Source organism: Rhinolophus hipposideros (assembly GCF_964194185.1).
Source record: "Rhinolophus hipposideros genome assembly, chromosome: 19".
Lineage (NCBI taxonomy): Eukaryota > Metazoa > Chordata > Mammalia > Chiroptera > Rhinolophidae > Rhinolophus > Rhinolophus hipposideros.
Window position 1 is genome coordinate 2,516,011 of NC_138065.1, and position 25,532 is coordinate 2,541,542.

Sequence of the window (25,532 nt, forward strand, 5' to 3'; positions counted from 1 at the left end):
ACACCCTGGCACAGTACCTGTCCAGGGGGTGCCGGTGACCTCTGGGCTCCACTCGCTCCACTGACCGTGCCCAAACTCCTCCTGGGCGCGAAGCTGTACCACGTGCCTCATGCCGCTCAGGGCATCGTGGATGGTCCACCGATACAGAGGATCTGTGACCTGAGGGCAGAGGGGCAGTGACTCTGGCTGGCCCCAGGGAGGCAGCTCCACGGAGCAGAGATGTCCATGGCCTCCCCTGCCCTTCAGCTGGTCCAGTGGTGCCTCAGCTGGGCACTGACGCTCCAAAGGCTGACAGCACCCCAGCAGCTCAGAGCGAGACGGGCGCCCTCAAGGCCAGCATGGGCAGAAGCTGGAAGTCACTGCCCCGTCCCCTTGCGCTGTAGGGTGCTGCAGGCCACACCTGAGCCACGCTCGTAGTCCTACACTCCTCCCAGGCCACTGTCACCCTCACACACAGCCTGTGAAGGGGAGGCTGACCCGGCATTATTATTCCCACTTATAAATGAGGCCACCGAAGTTCAGAAAGGCTCAGGGACTTCCCCAGCGCCATGCAGGGAGTGCAGGGCAGGACCCCAAACCCAAGGTTTTCTTCCCAGTACCCTCTCTACCAGCCCTGAGTGTCCAGGGGCACTGTTCTGTCCAGAAGGAAAAGGAGACTTTACCAGCAACGTCGTGAATGTCTTTGACCTTTCAGGCCGGTATCGGAGCTCAAAGTGCAGCCTGTAGAAATAGGAGTTCCAGGAGGGGGGGTCTTGCCAGGTGACACTGAGCCAGTGGGGGTTTTTGTCCACGAGGGTGACCTTGATGTTGGAGGGTGGGTCAGGTTGCACTGTGGGGAAAGGGTGCATGGCTTCTATGTGGCAGCAGGTGTGCTGCTGAGGAAAGACCCCCAGAAGCTGTGCAGACGCCCAACAGCGGGACGGCCCCCAGCCGCAGCCCACGGCCCTCATCAGACTTCTGACACGGAAGGAGAGCCCCCCAGGCCCCAGCTCACCGCACCCCTGGCCCAGCCCCTCCCTGCCCCTGCCAGAAGCCCTGAGCAACCAAAGGAGAGGGAAACAGCTGGAGGGTGCAGAGGGCGGCCTGCAAGCGCGTACGTACGAATTTCGTAACCCTCGAATGATTGAGGTTTGCTGGTCTTGCTCCCAACATGGTTGGCGACGCACAGGGATACTATGTAGAAAGAGTTGTCCCCCTCCGGGACCAGCAACTGGCAGGAGAACTTCTTGGACTCCTGAGAATACAGGCATGGCTCCTGGAAGACCTTCAGAGGTGGGCGCTGACTGAAGGACACAGAACGGCTCTTAGCTTCCGCCCTTGCTGGGGGGGGGGGGGGGGGGCAGGGAGGTCTGACCACCAGGGTGAATCCCGGCTCCACACTTAGCAGCCCTTGTGCCTTTGAGGACACTGTCTCCTGTGGGCCTGTTGGCTCACGTGAAAATGGGAATATATTCGAATAATACCCCCCTCCTAGCGGGGTGTTAGGATGAATTGAAAAACGAGTGTAGAGCCTCTCGCTTAGCGCCTGGCACACTCAGCCAGGGCATGGGGGTCTGTGATGCACCTGGCTTCCGGCCAGCTGCTGTGCTCTTGGCACGGTGTCGGCTGCAGAAATGAACCGAGAGGCCCCATCCTGACCCTTCAGGCCTGCCTCAAACGACCAGGACAGCCAGGAGAAAAGCCATTCCCCAAGCACACAGTGCTGGAGGGGTTCGTGAGGAGGTGGGAGCATTTCCGGCAGGTGAGCCCAGAGAAGAAGTCTGGGTGACTGACGATATCTGAGGTGAGTCAGACACCGCCCCACCTGGCCTGGAAGCCTGAGTCTTCACCCACTGTGACAGGTGTGGGCCTGTGAGGCTATGCAGCCACTCGCTCTCGGCCTCGGTTTTGGACATCAGGCGGAGGACAAACTCCTCCTGGGCCTGCTCCAACCTTCCGGTCTGAGTTAGAGCCTCCCTCCCCCTCTCCTTCCCTCCCTCCAATGCCATGCAGGCTTCTATCCCACCTAAGCCTGGGAAGGTGGGGTCCTCTGCCAGCTTACAGGTGTGTCCCCCTGGGGGGTTGGAAGGCAGGGCCCATCTTGTTCACGGGTGTGTCTCCCTCAGCCCTGGTACAGCACGAAGCCCAGCTGATGCTGACCTCAGCCAGCACGTGAGGAAAGCAGCACGGTCGTGAGGGTATGAACGTATGCACACACCCAGCGGAGGAAGGCGGAACACACAAAATCTCTTTCCAGGAGCCCGGTTCACCCCCAGCCCTCCCAGGGCCGGAGTGCGTTCTGGGCTCCCTGGGGCTCTCGCAGTCGCTCCCCACCCCACTTTCCTCACAGCTTAAGGCAGAGAGCCCAGGAGGAGGACAGAAGTGCCCAGGCGCTGCGGCAGGAGGAGGGTGTGAGCCGAAAGCCCTTGAATTCCATCACTCTGGCTGTCAACACTTGCTGCTCAGATTTTTTGCTACTCTGATGATTGACAGGTCAAACTCAAATAGAAAGATCTAGATTGAGGGCCCGCTGACTCTGGCACGGAGACAGACCAAACTGTAGAAGTGTGTTGTTTTCAGCACCTCCTACCTCCACTACATCCGTGCCTAAACTGACCCCAGGTTCCCACTTTATCCCTGACTCCCTGTGCGGCACTGAGCCCAGACGGGTCTGACTTCCTGCCCACCCACCCCAGCTCCCTCTCCCACCCCATCACCACTTCCTCTGAACTGCCATTGTAATGGGAAGAACCTGATAAGCTCACTGGGTCAAGACCCAGATTGCTCTTCCCCTCCCAGGGATATTTGCAGCTTCTTTAGAGCAACACCCAAAAGCTTTGTGTTCTCCATGAAATCCGAAAGACTGGATTGGATTGCTAGCAGAGCCACTCCCCGGAGGACCTGAAACAAGTTAATCAATCTCTCGGAAGCTCAGTTGCTCCCTCTGTTAAAGGTGTGGATGAAAAAGGGGCCACAGACTGAACCCGACAATCTCAGGGGAGATCTGCATGGTGGGCCCTACAAACTCAGAGCCAAAGAGTAACCAGCCGCACAGGATGGTCTGAACATAAAAATCCCTAACTAAAAGTGGGCCATGGCAAGTAGTCCCATCCGAGGCCTGCAGCTTCTTTGACAAAGGTCAATCTTTCTTTACCTTTGAAACTGTCTACTGTCTGTGCACCTAAGGTACACATACCATTGAAATGTCAGTCATCTCCATCCGGGCAAAACCGCAGGCACAAGAGCAAGAGACCACAGAGCCCCTCATTGTTATCTTGTGGCCCCGCATGCCATCTCCAAGTGCTGTAAATGTTACTAACTGTCCTGCAACCACAATGTGAAAGAACTATGTGTCTCTCCCTTTTACTTTTTATCCAATCCCAGAGGTCCCCCCTTTGCTTTCTCCTGCCTCCCTAATCTACCGCCCATGGATTCCATGTAACCCCCTCAGTCTCCTCCTTGGATTTTAATGTATGAAATATGCTGCAAAAGTGCCATTCTCGGAACATTTTCTCAATCCCTTGAGATTTTGCTTCCAGGCGATCGTCATCAGATGGGCTCCGACAAACTCATAACAATGAGGTTTGGACTTATGACGGCAAAGAACAAAGATAACACACACTTCTCGTAGCTATTGTGATAGCTAATAAGACACATATCCCAGCATAGTGACAGCACCAGACAAGCACTCAATAGAAGCCTCAGTTCCTTCTCTCATTCCCTCCTCCTCACCCCACAGCAATTATTTTCTAAGGATAAAATTGTGGAATCACTGGCTGGCCAGTCCCACTGGGCTCCTTTGAGAGCCCCACGTTCCAGCGCCTCAGTAATGATGAGTGGACATAAACACACAGCCTGGCCCAGGATACTTACAACTTCTTCACCAATAACACGGCCTTGGTGGACGGGGAGGGGGCGCTGCTGGGGCTCCATTCACAGCTGACTTTGCTGATGGGGCTGCTCCTGAAGCAGAAGACCGTGGGCTCCTCAGGAGGAGCTGCAAGATGAGCACAGCAGGGGTGAGGTAAGCTGTCTCACCTCCCTTCTCAGGGGAGTGTTAGACTCAGCAACCACCACCCCACCCCCCGCCCCGAGCCAGCAGTGACCCAGGACACCACGGCCACACACACATATCATTGTGGCTGGGAAATCAAAGGACCTCAGAGGCACCCAGGGGCTAACGTGTCTAAAAGGAGAGAGAAGCACCAAAATAATGGAGGCTTTGGAGTCCCACAGGCCTGCTTGTGTGGCCTGGGGCAGAGCCCAGCTTCTCCTTAGTGTCCTACTATAAAATTAAAGGAGGATAAACCATAATACTAATACTGCTTTCCCGCGTAGGCAGGGTCACTGGAGGGTGACATGAGACACCATGGAAGAAAGTGTCTCGGCAAAGGGCCTGGCACGCAGGACATCTGGCTCTGATGTCTGCACTCAGATGGGGGGAGCCAAGGACCTGCTAATTCTAAAGATAAAAATAGTTTGCTTGAGAGCTTCGTATGAGCTGTGCAGAGTTTTCAGTACCATATGTATATGTGCGAGTACACACACACAAGCACACACATGCTCATTTAATCTTTGCAGTCACTCTGAGATAAGCTGATAAATGAACCTTATTTTACCAAAGAGGAGACTGAGGGACAGAGACGATAAGCTATGCAGGAGGTCAATTCAAACCCAGGCCTCCTCACTGGGAGCCCCACGCGACTAACCAATCCGCCTCAAGTCCTAAGTGCACAAGGCCAGCTGGACAGTGTCCCCACCAACCAGATGCCACACCAGCAGGAAACTCCGCCAGTCTCGCTGGGCCTTTCCCCAAAATCCTGTGGCCAAGGCCAAGAAAATCATAGGACTTTAAAGGGTCAGGCAGGGAATGTCTCTGGAATGCACAGAGCCTAGCAGGACTCTGTCTCCAAAAGCTCTGAGGATGCAATTTACCTTCCACCAGCAGCTGCAAAGTCCCGATTTGGCGGCTGTTGTAGTAGCACGAATAGTTTCCAGAGTTATTGGGCAGCACGGACTTGAGGACAAAATTCCTTCCCGAGACAGACATTCCGTTGTGGGGAAAGATCGGGTAAGGACTGTCAAACCCCCAGACGACCCTGGTATCCTCCTCCTCCACTGGGCAGGTCAGGTTAACGTGGACCCCAGGACTGCTGACTATCACATCTTTGTCCGCCTCTGTGGAGAGAGAAGACACTGAGTAAGGCCACAGCAAGCCGAGGAAGGAACTTCCTTTCTGATTTGGGGAAGCCGCCATGGGCTTCAGTACTAAGCCTCTGCCTGAATTACAGCGATGGCCTCCCCATGGCCTCCCTGCCCCCGCCTTGGCGCTCTCCACCCAGCTACCCCTGTGAGCCTTCGGAAGCTGCGACCTAACCATCCCACTCCTTTGATGAGCAAACCCTTTAAGGATCTGCCACTGTCCACAGCATGGAGCCCACGATTCAAAGAACAAGTACAGTTTTTTTGCTTTTAGTATGGGTTATAGATTCATAGGCTGTAAGATATAAATTTGTCCAATCCCCTTGGACTAATTTATGAACCAACCAATTAAATTAGCCTAACCAGCGGAGGGTACTGAGACCAGGGAACACAGCCAGTTTCACATGAAGCACAAATGGTCCTTCGAGTCAAATGTATAACCACTTGTTAGCAAGCAGTCACAAGAAACCTGGCCCAAGATTTCGTGGAGGCTCAGCAGCTACCCGGGCACCTGTCCTTACCTCCTGCCAGAGCTCCTGGGCCTGGAGGATTAGCATTCGTGTCTGCCTGACCTACCTGCAAAGCCTTCTGCTTGGATTGGCAGGTATCGCTTTTTTTAAAATAATTAATTTTTCCATTTATAGTTGGCATACAATATTATGTTAGTTTTATGTGTACAACACAGTGATTAGACATTTATATAACTTATAAAGTGATCCCCCCAAAAAGTCTAGTCCCCACTTGGCACTGTACAGTTATTCCCATATTATTGACTATATTCCCTGTGCTGTACTTTACATCCCCGTGACTATTTTGTAACTGCCAATTTGTACTTCCTCCTTTCACCTATCCCCCAACTCCCTCCCCTCCGGCAACCATCAAAATGTGCTCAGTATATATGAGTTTGTGTTATTTGTTCATTTATTTTGTTTTTCAGATTCCACATAAAAGTGAAATCATACAGTATTTGCCTTTCTCTGATTTACTCCACTCAGCATAATACCCTCCAGCTCCATCCACCTTGTTGCAAGATGTCCTTCTTTTTTATGGCTGAGTAATATTCCATTGCATATATGTACCACCACTTCTTCTTTGTCAAATCGTCTATTGATGGGCACTTAAGTTGCTTCCATATCTTGGCTATTGTAAATAATGCTGCAATGAACAGAGGGGTGCATACATCTTTTCAAATTAGTGTTGTGGGTTTTTTTGAATAAATATCCAGAAGTGGAATTACTGGGTCCTCCTTTGTCTCTTGTTATAGCCTTTGTTTTAAAGGCTGTTTTGTCTTGTCTGAATTGTGGTACATTTATACAATGGAGTATTACTCTGCCATAAAAAAAGAATGAAATCTTACCATTTGCAGCAACATGGATGGACCTAGAGAATATTATGCTAAGTGAAATAAATCAGATGGAGAAAGACAAATACCACATAACTTCACTTGAACATGGAATCTAAAGAACAGAATAAATGAGCAAACAAAGCAGAAATAGACTCAGAGATACAGAGGAAAAAACTGATGGTTGCTAAATGAGACAGGGGTTGCAGGATCGGGGAGAAGGTGAAGGGCTTAGACAGTACAAATTGGTAGTCACAAAAGTCATGGGGATGTGAAATACAGTATGGGGAATGTAATCAACAATGTTGTAAAGATTATATAAGGTGCCAGATGGGCGCTGGGCTTATGGGCACTCAGGGGGATCGCTTCACAGACTGTGTAGATGCCTGACCACTGCGCTGTACACCTGAAGCTGATGTAGAATAATATTGAATGTCAACTATAATTAAATATATATAAACATAGTCACAGGACGTAAAGTGTGGCATAAGGAATATAGCCAATGGGATAGTAACAGCTATATACAATGTCAGAGGGGTAGCAGACTGGGAGGGGTGTTACCACTTTGTGAGTGGTATGTCTAAGCATTATGTTGTTTTGTACACCTGAAACTAATAAAAAAAATAACTAAAAAAAAAAGTCTGTTTTGTCTGGTACAAGTACTGCTACCCTAGCTTCTTTTTTTTTTTTAATTTTTATGAAATATCTTTTTTCCATGCCTTTACTTTCAGTCTGTGTGTGTCTTTACACACTCCTCCATCTTAACAGGAAGTGAGTAGAGAGTTTTTTATCTCACACTTGGCAGATTGTCCTTTCTTCCACCCCATCCCAAGTGGCCATCAGAGAGGAGGGAGTAAGGATCAGTGACTCCCCGGAGGTTAACACTCGCAAAGCCAGAGGCTGGTTGGGCAGCCCCACCACTGGTCACAGACCATGGACCACAGACATGGGCATCAAAGGGACTGCCTGGCATTGGGCCCTGCCTGGCTACACAGGCTGCTTTCAAGCTTCCTTTTCACTTTACCACTTGGAGCCACAGTCCTCCATCTTGGTGCATTTACCCTGAGACTGCAGGTAAGGAACAGATAGATGTAAGGCCAGAGTAGCAGCTGGTCATCTAAGGGGGTTTCTTTTTCACTACCAGAACCTTGGACTTCAGGGGAGAAAATGGGTTGAATCTCACCATGCAGCCAGGCGAGTTTGGGCAGACCCCATAGACCTCAATTTCCTCCACTGTGGGCTAGGAAGGCCCTACCTCTGTTCTATATTCAACAAACATTCAAGGAGATCCCAGAGCCAAGCACTGGTGAGAAGGACACCATGAGGCAGGTGGCAGAGAGATCCTATTTTCAAGAACAGGAAACAAAGACTCATTCACTACTGCAGAACAGGGGCACAGGACACAAGTCTCCCTGAACATCTGCAAAATCCTAGTCCCCAGAAGTTAGAGTCTTCTGAGAATACTTCCATGCCCAGAGGGTTCAAAAGAGTGATAAAAAGCCCTAATTAAAGCATACCTTTCTTTTTCTCCCCAGTTTTATTGAGATATAATTGACACGTAGCACTGTGTAAGTTTAAGGTGTACAGCACAATAAATTAGCATACATATATTATGAAATGATCTCCATGATAAGTTTAGTTATCCATCATCTCATATAGACACAAAGAGGGCGGAAAATGTGTTTTTTCCTTGTGATATGAACTCTTAGGATTTACTCTTAATAATTTTCAAACATACCATACAGCACTGTTAACCAAAGTCATCATGTCGTACATTCCATCCCCCACATAATTTATCTTATAACTGGAAGCTTGTACCTTTTGACCACTTTCATTTAATTCCCACACACACACACAAACACACCTCTGGTAACCACAAATCTGATCTCTTTTTCTATGGATTTGATTTTTTGTTTGGGGGATTCTTTTAGATTCCACATATAAGTGAGATCATACGGTATTTGTCTTTCGCTGTCTGACTTATTTCACTTAGCATAATGCCCTCAAGGTCCACCGATGATGTCACAGATGGCAAGATTTCCTTCTTTTTTATGGCTAAGTAATATTCCACTGTGTGGGCGAAAAAGGGAGCCACATACTAAACCCAACAAGCTCAGGGGAGGCCTGCATGGCGGGCCCTACAAACTCAAAGACCGATAGTAACCACCCAGGACGGTCTCAACGTACAAATTCCTAACCGGATTGGGCCATGGCAGGTTGTCACGTCCTAAGCCTGCAGCTTCCTCGACAAAGTTCAATCTTTACCTTAAGTGAGCCTGACTATTGCCTTTTTGCATCTAGGGTAACATACTCGTACCTTTGAAATGTCAGAGTCATCCCCTTTTCCAGACCCCTCAGGGCACAACTGCCAGCACCAGACCACAGAGCCCCTCACTATTATCTTGTCCCCCCATCTCCATCTTCCGTAAATGTTAACTATCCTGCACGCACAATGTAAAAGAACTATGTGTCTCTCCCTTTTACTTTTTATCCAATCCCAGGGGTCCCCCCTGGCTTTCTCCTGCCTCACTAATCTACCACCCATGGATTCCATGTAACCCCCTTAGTCTCCCCTTTGATTCTAATGTATAAAATAAGCTGCAAAACTGCCATTCTCGGGAGCGTTTTCTCAATCCAGTGAGATTTTGCTTCCCGGCAACTGTTGTCAGTGTGGTTCAAAGAAACTCATAAAAAAATCTCTGCAGGGTTGGACATTTCTTACGTCGACAACTATACCACAAATACCACAAATTCTTTATCTGTTCACCAGGCAGTAGACACTTCTTAGGTTGCTTCTATGTCTTGGCTATTGTAGATAATACAACACACCTTTCAGGCACAATACTGAATAATATATTTCCAGCATTTCAGATACTGTTTTGAAACGTATTGTATAATATTGAGCACATGCAAATTAATATACCTCATGTACATGAAAGTTATGGAGCACAAAACAACCCAAGCTCCTACCAACCTACCAACCAGCACAGTCATGAAACTCCGCCTGCTTCTGCACCCTCAGCCTCCCCACCGACACAGAGTGACGTTTGGGATTGTCACTCCCTTACTTTTAAAATAGGTTCACTACTCACAGATGCCGAATTTTTTCTTAATTTTGCTTGATTTTCAAGCTTTCTATAAGTGGTTTGTGTATAGTCTTCTGTGGCGTATTTTTGTCATTATGTTTCTACTGCCCATTTATGTGCAGGGATAGTTCATTCGTTTTCACCACCGCTATGGGATATTCCATTGTGCAACTCCAGTCGCTCATCCCCCAGTGAGGATGGTTTGGGTCATTTCCAGTATTTTGCTAATAACAAAGAGTGTGGCTATCAGCTTTCTCGCATGTGGCTTTTGGTGCATTTGCCCAAGTTTCCCTGAGTAGAATTGCTAGTCCTAACGTGTATGTATGTCACACGTGTCCTTTTCCTTCATAACTGAACACACAGTCCAGTGTGTTTAAGCCTGATGAACAGCTGATGGTGGCTAAGGCTCGCCACATCCACTCCACATATGGATTTCCATCGGTGCCTGAATGAGGTTAAGTTTAGAGGACCCACTGACATATCTAAACCCTAGATATCAATAGTTTCACTTTTCCATTTTCCACTCGATAAAGCAATGACAAGGATAAGACCTAACAAGGATAGGAAAGCTCATGCCCAAGGGGCCACCACTATAGGAACAAAGATGGAGACGCTGCCAAAATAGGACAGTCTACTGGGGAGTGGTCCCACCGTGCAGGGCTTCCAACATTCCTCCATCACCTGATGAGCGAAAATCAGAATTCACACGGCCTTACAGGAGCACCAGCACACAGCGGACACAAGACAGGTCGCATGAACACGCACGTAGGGTCAAAGGTCATGGATGGTTCATCCCTCCCTTGGCACTTTTCACACGGCACCGTCCTTGATTCTATACATGTTCCCATCCCCAGCTACGACTACGAGACTGTGAGCGCCTGCTAGCTCTCAGAGCTCAGCAGGTGCTAAGTGTTTGTTTAATGTAGGCTGCCTGAAAGGTGCCCACAGAGACACGGCCTCCACATTGAAAACTCCCAGGAGTACGGTGGTCTAAGTGGGGTCCCCTCTGATGACACGATGGACTGGCCCTAAACGGAGAGCAGAGAAGCTAGCCTGTCCCAACCAGGAGATGCTGGGGGAAAGAAAACACAAGCCTGGAGCCCGACGGCGCTCTCTCTTCTGCTTCTGCTTTTGCCAACTTCAGGAAATATGCTTCTCTGGTCACTTCCCTTACCCCTAGCTCCGATGGAAGCTCTTGCCATGTTTAGTGATGGCCTGAACAATAGCAGCGGCTGTTCTGTTCCTGCACTCACTAACAATGGCCAGAGCCTTTGGGTGGCTCAGAAAAATAGCAAAGAAGAGGACTTCGTTTGTGTTCCACAAGAGCAGAGCTGTGGGAGCAGCAAAATGGCCACTTCCTCTGCCAAGAAAGTTAAGTAATGGTGTTCTACAAAACTGAGTCATTTTTTTTTTCATGGAGAATGATTAATTATAAACCAGCCATTGGCAAGTATTGCCTGTCCCAGCCCTTCTTCATAATATATTTCTTCTAGAGCCTGTGAACACCACTGTGTTACCTATGCTTTTAAAGCCACTATATGAAGGACGGTCATAAATACTCAGAGCAAAGACCACAAGAAAATAAATTTGCTAAAGTCAGAGTGGGCAGTGCTGCCCTTTCCCCCACCCCGCTGTCCCCTGTCAGACCCCATGACACCCGGGGGAGCCTCAGGAGCAGATCTGTGAAGAGAATGAAGTGATGTTGGCAGAATACCTCCTGGTACCTCTGCTCGCCTGTCCGATGATGGGACGACACGGATCTTTCTCTTCCTTTCATCCTTCTATAATTTTGAATTGTCTATAAGTTGCCTATATTATTCTTACAATGGATCTGTATATTTCAAACAAAGAAGCCTGGGTTTGTCCAAGTTATTACATCTAGGGTGGAGGGCGGAGGGCGGAGGCAAAGCACAATGAATACAGCGAATGGGGTGGGGTGAGGGTGGATTTTTCAGGACAAGCAGCTCTGAGAGCACCTTCCAGGCCAGAGAGGGGTCACCGCCCCCCCTCCTCACCCCCACCCTCGACACACACACACACACACACACACAGCCTTGCAGCCCTGCGTTCTGTCACTTTCTTTGCACTCTACACCCTTAGCCCTCAGCTCGCCTGGCCTGATGGCCTGGTGGGCACAAGGTCATTTTCACAGTCCCACCCTGGGTGATAGGGGCAGGCAGGGAGTGGCGGGCCCTGCACAGGCTGCCATTTAGCCACAAGCACAGTTTCCCATATGCACTTGAGCAATTGCTCAGCCATCTGAGGCCAGGGTTGCAAGCCCGTGCCTGTCCCCTCCATAAGAATTCAAGAATACTTTCATGCACCCTTCATGCGCAAGGCTGGAGATTCCTAATCCAGGAGAGAACCGATACCATGTTTCCCCGAAAATAAGACCTAGCCAGACAATCAGCTCTAATGCGTTTTTTGGAGCAAACATTAATATAAGACCCGGTATTTTAATATTATAAAATTATAAAATTATATAATTTTATATAAAATTATATAATATTATAAAATTATATAATATTATAAAATTAATTATATTATATTATGTTATGTTATGTTATGTTATGTTATGTTATGTTATATTATATTATATTATAATAAGACCCAGACATATGTTACAGTAAAATAAAACTGGGTCTTATATTAATGTTTGCTGCAAAAGACGTAGTAGAGCTGATTGTCCGGCTGGGTCTTATTTTGGGGGAAACACGGTAGTTATTGAATATCAACTCTGCACCAACTCTCCCGCTCACCTTTTCCATATTGTAATCTTGTTTAACCCCCCACAAAACCCATGGGAAACTTAAAACTACCTACACTACAGAGCACCCTGTGTCTCTGACATGTTGAGGGAGTTATGGGGCGGGGGGGGGGGGGTGTAAATCATTCAAAAGGGGGAGGATCCTAGAGAAGAGAGATTTGAGTTGGGCCTTGAGAAGTGAGTGGGAATGTGATAAATGGAGCCACAGGGAATGGCATTCTGTGAGGAGGGAACAGTATGCAAAGAGAAACGAGAAGCCCAGGGAGGGCAGGTATGTGGTATCCTCCACGGGGTCAGGCCTGACTGCACACCGAGGAGTGTGCAAGCTGCCGACAGGATACTACCCGGCTGCTTCCTTTTGTTTGTCTCCCAGGCACCTTGAGAATGAGCCAATTGTCCCCTGGGGCGTAGTACATCCTAAAGCAACACAGGGACAGGACAGAGGGGCACGGAGTGGGCAGCTGAGGACTGTGAGCCTTCTTCATTTCTACCAAGGCCCACGTCAGATGCAGGGTGGCAGTGCCCTTCACCCCAGGCTCCCAAGAAGCAACGGGATTCAGCTGAGAAGACGAAAGGCCCTCACCTGGGACTGAGATCAGAGGGGCTCCCTTCCTGAAACAAACGTCCCAAAAGCTGCTCCTTGATGGTCAATGCACCTGCTACCCAGCCTCCAGTTGGCCACGGACTATTAACCAGGGTGGGAGTGGGGGGGCGAGGTGGGGGGTGGGCTGACACCAGTGTGTGTCGTCAGAAGACCTGAGTTCTTTTGACTTGGGCAGCCCTGGGCACGTCACAGCCCCTGGCACAGTCCCACTCCCCTCTCTGTGAGGTGGGGGTTCAGACTGTGATGGGAAGCTCCCTGCTGCCCCCTCCCCCCGCAGCCCAGCATCTGATCATGCAGGTCAGTAGTTCTCAAACGGCAGAAGGCGCGTGTGCGTGTTCATCTCAGACAATAGCCCAGCCTGAAAACACATGATTGATCTATGGATTTATTATTCTAATAGTTAATGACGCCTGGAGAGGACTAACAGCCAGGTCATCCCAGTGGCCTCAGACAAAACCTTCTCCTACCCCTGGTGAGCTCCGGGGGAGAAATTCCCACAACCTCCCTGGCCTCCCATTCCTCAAGAGGAAGAGGGCTTAGGTCCTCATAACCCCTGGCAACCAATCCCACTCCCCCTCCCCCACCTCTGCCTAATGCCCACAGAATCCCACTCCCTAGGGCACTAGGCCCCCACCATGAGCACGTCTTTCAAGCAGCCTAGCCCTGGGAGTGGGGTGCCTTCCCACTCTGGACCTAAGGTTGGGTGCCAGAAACCCAAACAGCTTTATTGTTTTTCTACTTTTTTCCCTCCTCAAGTAAACTTACAATGTCAACAACCAGAGAAAAACACGCACACAGAGACATATTTCTCAACTGTCTTGCAGCTTGCTGTGGCTCTTGCCAGCAAAAACAAGTTCAGCTTCCTGGCGGCGTTTATGTAAGTGGTGAACAAGCAGCCAATGCACCATTGGGGACACAGGGCTTAGCGCACCACCGCTAATCCCCCGCCCTGGTTTCTGAGCTGGGACCTGGTCCCGCTGGCTGCTGGGCAGCTCAGCAGCTGGCAGCATAGGAGGTCTTTAGCCTGTCAGGTTCCAGGGACACAGGATTGCAGTAGGGGTCACAGAGGATTTAAAGGTCCTCTCTCAGAGAAAAAGGCCTTGATCTGAAAGGAGGTGACTATTGAGAAGTCTGCAGAAGAATGTGGGCACCTCATGTCCAAACAGAAACAAAGGCAGAATGGGCACGGACAAGTTCCCAGAGTGCGTCTCCTCTCCCTACCCTCTCTATGTAAGGGCTGAAACCAATCTCCTGGCTTCCAATATAATCATCACAAGAATCATTTTCACTCATTAGCAAGTATGGCCACGTGCCCTGCGCTTTACCTAGGAGCTCTCCACCCCTCACGACAATGCTGCTTGTCCCCCTTTCACTGTTGGGACAAGGAAGTTCAGAGAAGTTGAGGAACTTGCCCACATGCACGCAGCTGGTGAGGCAGGGAGTCTCATTGACTGCAGATGAGCCTGGCCCAAACCCCTCTCTCTCTCCTGGGACCAGGTGCCTCTGTGCCCCACCCTCAGGCTCCCCTTTCTGCACTGCCCACTACTCCCCCCCTCTCTCCCCATTTCCTCTCCTCACACCTGTCCACCCTCCAGAGGCCCGGGTAAGGGAGTCAGGGCTGGGGGCGAGCCCTACCACACCAAGCAGTGCCTTGGCAGGTTCTCTTATAAGGAGCCGAGAGCCAAGCACCCTGACCTTTCTCCCTCTAGCCTACACCAGCAGCACTCATAGGAAGAGGTATATTTTCCAAGTGCCCCCACCTCCGACTCCCAAAGTCACACTCTCACCATGTCACCCCTGCACGTCTTCCCCAAATCTCCAGAATGCCTTCCTCTGCCAATGAGGGAGAGGCCAGTCCACGGGCTCTCAGCCATGGCCCTGCCAAGCTCAATAGCTCAGCAGCACCACCTCCACCCCGCCCCATCCTCCCTCTAATGTGTTTGTACTTCTGTACCTGCTTGTATTTGCCTTGTATTTGGTGGTGTCAGTATTTACCTTGGCGCGGCCTTCCTCTCCTTCCACACTGTGGCCCAGATACTACTTGGAGACAGGCAGCCTCGGAGGCTCCTTTGGACCCATAAAAAGGTAATGTTGGCTGCTGACTCAGAGATCAGCGTGTGACCAGCTCTTCAAGAGAAAAACATTTACTCCTCCCCTGACAGCATCAGAGACAATCAACTGGCCCGGACCCAGAAGGTCCAGCCTGGGTCACCTCTCAGAGGTTATAAACTAATTAGAGGAAAAGATATCTAAGGCGGGCAAACAATCCAACTCCCCCACTCCCACAACGCTCCAGGAGCAGACTGAGAAATGGAGAGATTAAGGCACGACCCACAGAGCAGGGCGTGGAGGAGGCACCATACATGGTCACACACAAGACTTGCGTCCAGAGGGGCTGAGTTGCAGCTGCCATCACAGAGTGGGTGCTGAGCTAAGGGTCGCTCTTCTGGGACTGTAAGGACGCACCCATTTTCACAGATGAGGAGAACCAGGCCCTGAAGTCACACAACCAGTGTACAGGGTAGGGGGACTGGGCCCCGGGGGCCGTGGGACTCAGCCATGTTTACCCACAGCCTTCCCAGGAGAAGCACGAAGGGGCCTGTCTTCCCCTCTGAACTCGGCCTCAGAGTCTAACCAGGAGCCTGACCCACATCAGGGACTTTTATGTGATTGGGGATGGGGAGATTCAGGGCAAGAGTGAGAAGAAGGGACCTGATATATGCCCCCCATCCCATCCCAAAACACCCCCTGACCCCAGCTTCCAATCACCTACCCCTTTTAGATATGAGGAAGCAAAGCTAAAGATTGAAGACGTCCCAAAGTGGAAGCGTGGGAGGGAGTGACTGAAGGGAAACAAAAGGGGAGGTGCTGGGGCCGGTCCACTTCTGTTCATCTGACTGGTGGTGACGCAGATACACTCATGCTGTGAAAATTCATCAAGCTGTCTGAATTTTGCTGAGCGCACTCTCAGCAAGTGTGTTACACTCCAGACACATTTTTACAAAGGGCCCAAAGTCCCCTTTCTCACAACTGCCTGAGCTCAAGTCCATGCCCCCGTTACTCCCCCCTACACACACACACACACACACACACACACACGTGACCATGAGCTTGTGTACAAGCTTCACCATGAAGGAAGCAGCTCGGAATGGAAGAGCAGGTAGATACTTCTGGCCTCGGTGAAACTGGGAAAGCCAGGCTTCTGCCTTTCTGTCATTTTAGAATATGCCTTAAAGTTTGGTCAAGCTAATTTCCCTTTCATTCCTCAGCTTTTTCAGAATTGTGCTGGCTATCCTTGCTTATGTACTTTTCCATTTGAACTTTAGAATCAGCTTGTCTAGTTCAGGGAAAAAAAGCAAACAAACACACAAAAAAAGCCCTTTGGTATTTTTATTCGGATCAAGTAAAATTTAGAGATTCACTTAGGGAGCACTGGCCTATTTATAATGCTGGGTCTTCCTATCTCAGAACATGGTCGGTCTGTGTGGCTCATGATAAAGCCCCAGTAGTTAAGAGTGCGGCAGTGGCCCAAGAATAGACGAACAACACTAAGGAAGAGACTAGAAAGTTCAGAAATAATAGTAACCAAAAATAACCTGGTCTACACCATGGAATTGTACACTTTAAAATGGCTAAGATGATAGATTTCACGCTATGTATATATTACCACAATTAAAAAAAAATAGCTTAGTGCAAGTGTTGGTGACATACAGGTGCTCTTCCAAGGTGCACAAGTTATGGATTACCTAACTTGATGTTCCCACCAGTCTATCTCTCAGAAGAGCAGGCTGGTTATACAGCCAATAAGAAGAGAGCCTGGATTCAAGCCCAGGCAATTAGGCCCCGGAATTTGGGCCTTTATTCACTATGCCGAGAAACAGTATAAAACCAAGTACATACAGTAATTTGGCAGATTTTAAAGGTGAGTTTTAAAATCAGTGGGGGAAAGATTCAATAAACTATACAGGAACATCGGTTATCACTATGGAAAAAAGCTAGAGCCATACCTCAAACCTCACTCCATGATAAATCAAAGTGGATTAAATATTTAAATGTAAAAAACTTTTAAAAGTACCAGCAAAAGGAAGTATCTTTCAAAATAATATTGGCATAAGGAAGATCACAGTAAGTATAATACAAAACCTAGAAGTCATTAAAAAAAACTGATAAATCCAACTACATTTTTAAAAAATCTGCATGGCAAAAACTGTCCTCCACCAAAAAAAAACAAACCAAAGACAAATGACAAACTAGAAAAAAACATTCACAACTCACATCATAAAGGACTAAATGCCTTAATATGTTAAGAGCTATTAACAATAAAAGACCAATAACCCAATTTTTAAAAATGAGCAATGAATATAAATAGGCAGTTCACAGAAACAGATTACGCAAATGTCTCTTAAAAAATGGAAAAACCTGTACAGTCTCACTCAGATAAGATAAATGCAAATTAATTCCACACAGATACGATTTTCTGTGTCGATAGCAGTTTAATAGCACACTTTTGGCAATGCTGTGGGGACATGCATTCTCTCTCTGATGGCTGACTGGTGAAATTCTATTTTCTCCCCAAATTACAAACGCACGTGACCTTCAACCCATCGATTTCCCCTTCGAGGAATTTATCCCTCAGATGTGCTTGCACTCATCATACAGCAAGCGGTAGATGCCAAGTTATTCCCTAAGTTTTTCCCATTATGGAAAGACAGGAGACAACCAGATACCCAGCAAAAAGGGACTGAGGAAATAAACTCAGTGTGTCCATGCAACGAAATACCAAAACAATTAAAGGACAAGTTCTTTGTTTAGTAGAAAGAAGCGAACTCTTTCCTTAGTCCATTGGGTGCAGTGATTCAAATCAATAGTTCAAGTCCTGGGGAGCAATTGGTTAGTTCAGTTGGTTAGAGCACGATGCTCGTAACACCAAAGTTGCCGGTTCGATCCCCGCATGGGCCACTGTGAGCTGCGCCCTTCACAATTAGATTGAAACAACTACTCGACTTGGAGCTGATGGGCCCTGAAAAAACACACTTTAAATAAAGAAAAGTTAAAATTAAAAAAAAGTGAGCCCCTGAAACTCCCTCTTAAAAAAAAAAGAGAGAGAGAGAGAGTTCAAGTCCGGGATTCAGACACTCCCCAGTGCCAATCCTAGGTCAGCCATTTACTAGTAGCTGTGTGACCTTGGGCTACTTTCGCAACTTTCTTGGGCCTCATTTTTCCCCGTCCACAAAGTGGAACTGATAATGATACCCACTTCAAAAACGTTGTTGTGAGGATGAATTAGATAATTAATGTTAAAACCCTAGAACTATTTTCAGGATATAACTAATCTCTCAAAAAATGTAGGGGCAGCCAGTTGGCTCAGTGGTTAGAGCGCAGTGCTCATTAACACCCAGATCGCAGGTTCGATTCCCGCATGGGCCAGTGAGCTGCGCCCTCCACAACTAGACTGAAAACAACAACTTGACTTGGAGCTCATGGGTCCTGGAAAAACACACTGTTCCCCAATATTCCCCAATAAGAAATAAATTAATAAATTAATTTTAAAAATTAAAAAAAAGAGAAGGCAGCGGACATTTCCAGGGGCAAAAGCAGAGCTGTCTGTGCCATACCAGTGGGCATGGTATTGGTGAGTATCTAATGAGGACACTTGGAAGAGAGATGACCTTGACATCTCTGTGCTTTGGGAAAGGTGGGAGTTAGTGACAAGATGTAGTGGAAAGAGCAAGGTTCAGAGGCTGGTCTGTGGTTTCCTTGCTGTGCAGTTTTGAGCTAGTTACTTCACCTCTCTGAACTTCAGTTTCCTCTCGCCTACTCAAAGACATTGCTTCAACAATTCTCACCTCTCTGTCAACTTTTGGTCTCTACTAGAGCATTTCCATTCGCAGGCAAACATGCTGGTATTGCAGTTATCTTTTTGAAAATCCCGTTTCTTGACCCGACTCCTGCAGCCAAGCAACACTCCATTTCTTTACTCCCCTTGACAGCTGAAATCCTCAAGAACAGCCAATTCCTGCCATCTCTGGTCCCCCTCTTCCCATTCTCTCATAAATCCGGCCTGTCAGCCTTTGGCTGCCACAGTTTCACGTCAAGGTCACTTCTGGTCATGTCTCAGTGGCCCTCTTGCCTAGCCTCGCAGCAGAGTTTGCTCCCTCCATTGTTTGCTCCCTCCTCCTGACACACTGTCCCCACTGGGTTTCCAGGACACCGCCTCCCACGGTTTCCTCCCACTTCTCTGTTCTCACCTTGTCTGTCTCCTCCTCCTCTTCCAGCCTGAGAAGGTTAGGGTACCTCAGGGCTCAGGCTGGAGACCTCTTTTCTTCTCCATCTACACTCTAGCCCTAGACGGGCTTTAAATGACATCGGCCATCAGGTGACTCCCACAGTCACCTCAAACTCAGCCCTCATCCCCAAACTCCGGCCTCCTCTACCCAATACCCCAGCATCTTCTCTTGGTCGTCTTAACATGTCCAAACCTGACCTCTGACCTCCCCCTCCAACAAAACCTACTGGCCCTACAGTCTCCCCCATCCATGCAATGGTTCTAACACCCCCTCACACAGGCTGCTGTGAGGTGTGAATGAGACCACAGCTGCCCAAACAGACCCTAGCGCAATTTCACACACACTCTGGCACTCGATATGGTTAACAGTGTACCATCATGTGGAGAGGGAAGACCAAAGGATGCTTTCAGGGCGGGTGGGAGGGGAACTGGCGACAGGTGCTGGGAGACCGCCTGGATGTGGGCCTCAGGGGCACACTCCTTAGGGCAGAGGCACAGGGCCAAGCTGGCAGGGGCAGGTGGGAGTGGGGGAGCCTGCTGAAGTGCAGCTGAAAGTCAAGTCTGAACCCAGGAATGTGCCAGAAAAACCCCTGACTCTTGGGACCTCTTTGGGTCTCAAGGCCAGAGGAGAGAGTAAAGCACAGATTAACTACCCAAGAGAAGCTCCCCAAGTTTCACCAGCCAGCAGGTCTGAGAGTTAAACTCCTTTCTTTGCCATCTTCCCCTGGCACTCCAGCTCAAGACTTGTGGCTCAACCACAGTTAATGACATTTAGCACTTTCTTGTCCAGCTGGTGGAAGCCCAAGCGTGGAAGTCTCTCCAGAGACAACGCCAACATTCACCACGACGGGGGCACCTGTGTTGCCACCGAGGACTCCACCGAGGGCTCCAGAACCTAACAGGCCCTCAGGTAGCACCAGATTGTTAGACAAGGCAGGAATTTTCCTGTCCAAGACGGGCGGGACAAGAACATTCTGAGGCATCCTAAATGAAACTCAGCAGGAAGAGACAGGATAGGTTAATCAGCTAACAGCTATAGGGCAAAACCAACAAGACTGCTCACCTTCCCGAGTGTATGTTGGAGCATTGAGTTAACTTCCAGGTGGTTATTTCCACAATCATCTAAAAAGAACAGCCAGGCGCCAGTGACCCACTCGCTTCTGGTTGCACAAGAACTTTCCAGACTGTTGCCCACAGCCAATCCCACAGCAAAGCCTTCTTCTTCACTGACTGCGCCTGTCCCAGAACTAGCCCTGCCTTACCTTCTCCCACCTCCTTTATCGATAGCCAGCCTAAATTCCTCCAAAACAACTCGCACCTTTTTCCCCAGACCTAGGGGATAAAAGCACCTGTGGAGGCCGGGATGGCACACGTGTTACCTGCTCCACCAGCCCCGCTGCCGGTGGTGCAGACGGCGTGCCCCATGACCTACTCCTCTTCAGGTTAGCATTTGGCTCAATAAACACTTTCAGAAAAGCTTTCGGCCATGGAAGGTTTTTGCTTAACAGGCGTATAAGGAATCCCTTCTATTTCCTACAGGCCTTCATTCATATATCATCTTCTCGGTAAGAACTTCCTTACATCAATTCTACATGTCCCCTCAGCACGTACACACAGCTCCTATCTCCCTTCCCTGAGTTATATTTCCTCTTTAGCATCAGTCACTATCACGTGATATATTGAATTTACGTCCCCACCAGAGTGGAGTGCCAATGAGTGTCTGTTTTGCTCACCACTGTATCTACAGCTCTAAGAATAGCGCCTGGAACCCAGGAGGAGCTCGAAATATGTTTTTCAAAAAAATAAATTCTAAGTTACACTCATTTAAGCACTTGCTCCATGCTAGGCTTTTCTGTACGCTGTATAATACCTTACTTAGCTCATTCTATCCTCATAACCACCCTGGAGGGAATCACCCTGTGGGGCAGTGTAATTATTTAGTTTTCCAGGCGAGGACAGTGAGGCTCCGAGAGGTAAATTCACTCACCTAAGCTCACGTTATTTCTACGTGGCAGGGCTCCAAAAGGTCTGCCTGGCTCCAAAGCCTTAGCCGTTACCTGTCCAAGCTGAGCGGTAGTCAGGTAGACAAGAAAAGAAGGTCTGGAGAGGGATAAAGGAAGGCGCACCAGAAAACCTCTGGAACGCTCTAGACCACCGCTGTCTAATAGAACTTTCTACAATGATGTATGTGCTCTAGGTCTGTGTTATCCAATACGCAGGCCACTAGGCATGTGTGCTATTGAGCACTTGATATGTGGCTGGTGCAACTAAGGAACTACACTTTTAGTTTGATTTCATGTTGTTTCCATTTAAGGAGCAACACTTGGTAAATAACTACCGTTTAGAGAACAGAGCTGTACCCTTTAAGACTGACTTGGAAAAGCCCAGATTGGTGACAGGAATGCTCTGGCTTGCTGGGTTGGTGGCCTGCAGGCCTGGTGGGACAGGGGACGAGGGCAGGGGTGTCTATTTACAGCTGTGAGTATGTGAGCCACTTTGTGTAATCCTTACAAACAGCCCATGAGGGGAGGGTTTGTTTACTCAGTTCCAGGGGGAGACACTGCGGGTCACAGATGAGGTAATGAGGTCGGGGTCGGCGTGTCTGCTGCCTTGGGGCCCTGGCCCTCAATCATAGGAGCTTCTTTCCTCCACTCCCAGCCCCAGACCATTTGTCCTGGGTAGTTGGTACTGAGTGGGACGGGTCAGAGAGCTGGCCTCAGTAGTCTCAGGGACTTACACTTGACCATTTTCAAGTTCCTTTAGGGTGGAGTCTGGGTGGCTGATCGCAACCAGGCCCCATAGGCTTTTTCATGACCTCCATCAGTGTTTGCTGCAATGAATAAACAAGGGGTGGAGCCAAAGCAAGGAGAGGCTTCTGGCAACTAGAAGCCCACTGGGGGAGGGCCTGTGTTCAGTTCCTCAATCACACTGCTTGGCCAGATATCCTTAAAGTTGCCAATCACAAGGACATTTGTTGAAAAGAACATTTCCAGAGCCTCACTCCCAGATATTTCTCTTTGGTAAATCTGGGGCCAAGAATCGGCATTATTGTCAAGCCTCCATCCCCACCCCTAACACACACACACACGCACACCCATTCTGATGCAACTAGACCTAGAACTACTGTTTGAGAAACACTGATTTCGAGTGAGGCTAAGAAAGCAGTAAGCCCTGGGGGCAGGAGGAGGTTGCCCTAAAGGGAAGGTCAGAAGTTGAGACAAGACTTGAGAGACCTAGAGGTGTTGCCGTGCATTGGAGAAGGCAGAAGGGACCTGAGGCATCGGAGGCCAGGCACGCCCAGCTCCCGAGTGCCAGCTAGTCCATGCCCCGAGATGGCAGGTCCACCTGAGCTCCCGGCCTGTGGGCAGGCAATGATCTCCAGGAAAATGGGCCTCGGGCTCTGAGAGCCAGTGGATTTCCCCTCTAACCCAGCTCCACCGCTGCTACCCCTCGGCCCCTCACTTCTCCAAAGCAAGACATCGCATAGTCATTTGCTCCATGCTTCCGGTGCAATGTCTTTATTTTTACTCTCAAGTTTGTGGGCTGAGTCTGTGTGGGTGTGGAAGGGGAGCTGGGTATTTTCTACTTTTCTGCATTTTCCTTCTGTACTGGGAGGGCTTTCACTTCCTCCCAAGCTCTCAGTTCTGCCTTTCACGGGCTGTCCAGGCCCTGAGACCACCTTGCGCGTCCCTCCGGAGCGCCAGGGAATGGAGAACTGATGGCAGCTGCTGCCCCCCGCCCCCCTGCCTGATGACCACTTAGGAGTGAGTGAAAGGAAGCCTCAGCTGCAGCAGTAACGGCCCTGGGGCAGGTGCCCTGGGTGTGGTGTGATAGCAACAGAGGTGGGCAGGGGATTCTTACTCCTTCCTGGGCCATCCCTCGACCCCATGGTGGCCAAGCCCAGGCCTCCACTTCCCTTCCCTTGGATTCTTCTGCCTCAGGACTCAGCCAACCAGGGGTGACCCTCAGCCTGCCCCCGAGTACCCCCAGCTCTGACTGCGGGGCTAGTTCTACATTTGGGAGTCTTGGGGATCTACTCCACTGCAGCTCAGGGCCACGGAGAGGTAAGCCTCCACGAACGGGGCCTACCAACCTCCAATCACAGCCTCTCGGAACCTCAGTCTCCTCTTTGGGACAAAGTGTATTTAGATCCAGTGGTGGATTAGAAAACGTGTAAAGCACAGGAGGCCTCAATCGGTTACAGCAGGTATAACTGGCCGGACTCATAAACGTGTGCCAAGAAAAGACATCCCTTTACTTTCCTCCTCCAGGTACAAAGAACACAAACATCCAGAAAGCTGAGAGTGGCAGGCACACCAGCCCTGGAGCATTACCTCCCAGCAGATCAGGCTGGTGATGGCCAGGAGGGCAGAGCTGTCTAGCACTAAAAGCCGGAGCCACCGGTCTCCCCAGCCATCCGTTCCCAGAAGCCTACCTGCTGCCCCCTAGGTTTTCCCGCTGTGTCTTCCAAGACGCCCTCCGACCCTAAAATAAACCTCTGGAGAAGCAGTTGCGGGGCTACACTGGAGGAGAGACTAGACATGCAGCTGGGCACCTGGCCAGAGCCAGAGGAATGGCCTGGCTGCCCGGGGCAGATTACTGCCTTCGGGAGCCAGTGCCCCCTGCCCTCTGCCTCACCCTCCTTCTCCCGCCTGGAAGGGGGGTCCATGTGTGCCTTCCCCAAGATTGCCCACTCTCTGGCAAGCCTCCCCAGGTAGAATAAAAAAGCCCAGGGCTGGGCACACAGCTCGTAGAGCTCGTGTCTGTGACGGGACTGCAAGCAGAGGAGGGGGGTCGTGACTCAGAGCCGGTGATGTCAGTCCCTTCACAGTCAGGGCACTGTCATCCACACTTACAGCTGGGGGCTGAAGGGTGAGCCAGGCGAGGTGGCCCCCCCAGAGCTCGGGGTCAAGAGGGGAACCCTGGGCGGGAGCTCAGCCCCGCCGGAGTATCTCCCCTCAGAGTCCCCGGGACGCAATTGTGTAAAGGCTCCTGGAGGCATTGGAAGGAGACCCGAGAATCAAGTTTCGGAGAACACGCCAAGACCGCAGGGAGCTTCCCGGCCACCGGGCAGCCACCAGCAAAGGTGCGGGACGCAGCAGGGGGCACGCGAGCCCCCGCCCGCGACCGCACAGCTGGGTCACCCGGAGCCCTCCCCTGTGCCCGCGGGGACCTCAGCTAGCCACGGGAGAAGGTGGCCGTCACCCCTCCTCCCCGCCCTCCAGCTGCCCCCGTCTGCGGCGGCCACGGCGGTTTCCCCCTCCCGCCGGCTGCGCGGCCCTCCAGGTGCGCGCGAAGCCCTTACCCAGCACCGGGCAGGGCCCTGGGCCCACCGCCGTCCCGGGCGCCGCCAGCAGGGCGGAGAGCAGCGCGCAGCGGACCGCCAGCATGCTTCCTCGTCGGCTGGTGGCCGTGGTCCCAGGGTGGCAGGCGGGCGGATACCCGGCCGGGCGGCCGGGGCGGGGCGGGGCGGCGGGCGGGTTCAGGCCGGGAGAGCAGCCCGCATCCCCGGGGGCCCGCGCTCGGCACGCCCAGCGAGTCCCCGCGCCCCGCGCCGCGCTCCGTGTCACTGCGCCTCCCCGCTGGCACGTGACGCAGAGCTGCGGACCGTCCTGGCAACGCAGGAAAACATTTGAGGAACTCGCGCTGAAGTGTCTCTCGGCCCCAGGGCGCTGTTACGAAAGCCCGAGCGATGGCGCAACAGCCCCGCGCCCCGGCCGACTGCAGGGGTGGCTTCCCGCCGCCGCACCTGAGCCCCGGGGCAGGCGACCCGAGCCGGGCGGGGGCCCCTCGCCCCCGTTCTTCGGATGAGAGGAGGGGACTTAGCCACCGCGGGTCGGTTTTGATTTTTGGTTTCGTGAACAGGGTGAGCATTACGCTGCGAGAGGAGCACCTGGAGAGCCCGGGAGGGGGCGATGTGCCTCTCCCCGTTACCGTGCAGCAGCGCGTGCAGCCCGGCTGCCCCCGGCATCACTGGGGAGCCCCTCAGTGCTTGGGGCTCTCCCCCAGAGATCCTGATTTAATCGATCTGGCATGAGGCTTGGACCCTGGGAGACTGACTGCCGCCCGGGCGCCTTCCTTCCCGGCGCCCACCTGTGCCACGGGCTGCAGCACCAGCAGGAGACCTGGGGGCTCTGGAGGCCCGCAGAGACCTGGGCTCCATTCAGAACTCTGCCTACTGTCTGTGGCTGCTCTTCCAAGTCCCTGAGTTTTAGGTCCCTCATCTATCAGAGAAAAAGAAAAAGTCTCTGCTCAGGAGATGGCAG

The 25,532-nt window shown here is 50.7% G+C and overlaps 1 protein-coding gene across 1 annotated transcript in view; it reads right to left on the reverse strand.

Annotated features, from left to right (window-relative positions):
* Positions 1-24,847, reverse strand: part of IL6R (interleukin 6 receptor) — a 46,656-nt gene extending 21,809 nt beyond the window's left edge. The window contains exons 1-6 of the mRNA XM_081026255.1: positions 24,572-24,847; positions 4,915-5,157; positions 3,853-3,976; positions 1,102-1,283; positions 663-829; positions 18-159 (exon numbers count right to left, since the gene is read on the reverse strand). Coding sequence (XP_080882381.1) covers positions 18-159; positions 663-829; positions 1,102-1,283; positions 3,853-3,976; positions 4,915-5,157; positions 24,572-24,656 — 943 coding nt within the window. The 5' untranslated portion in view covers positions 24,657-24,847. The remainder of the gene's footprint in view (positions 1-17; positions 160-662; positions 830-1,101; positions 1,284-3,852; positions 3,977-4,914; positions 5,158-24,571) is intronic.
* Between the last annotated feature and the right edge of the window lie 685 nt (positions 24,848-25,532).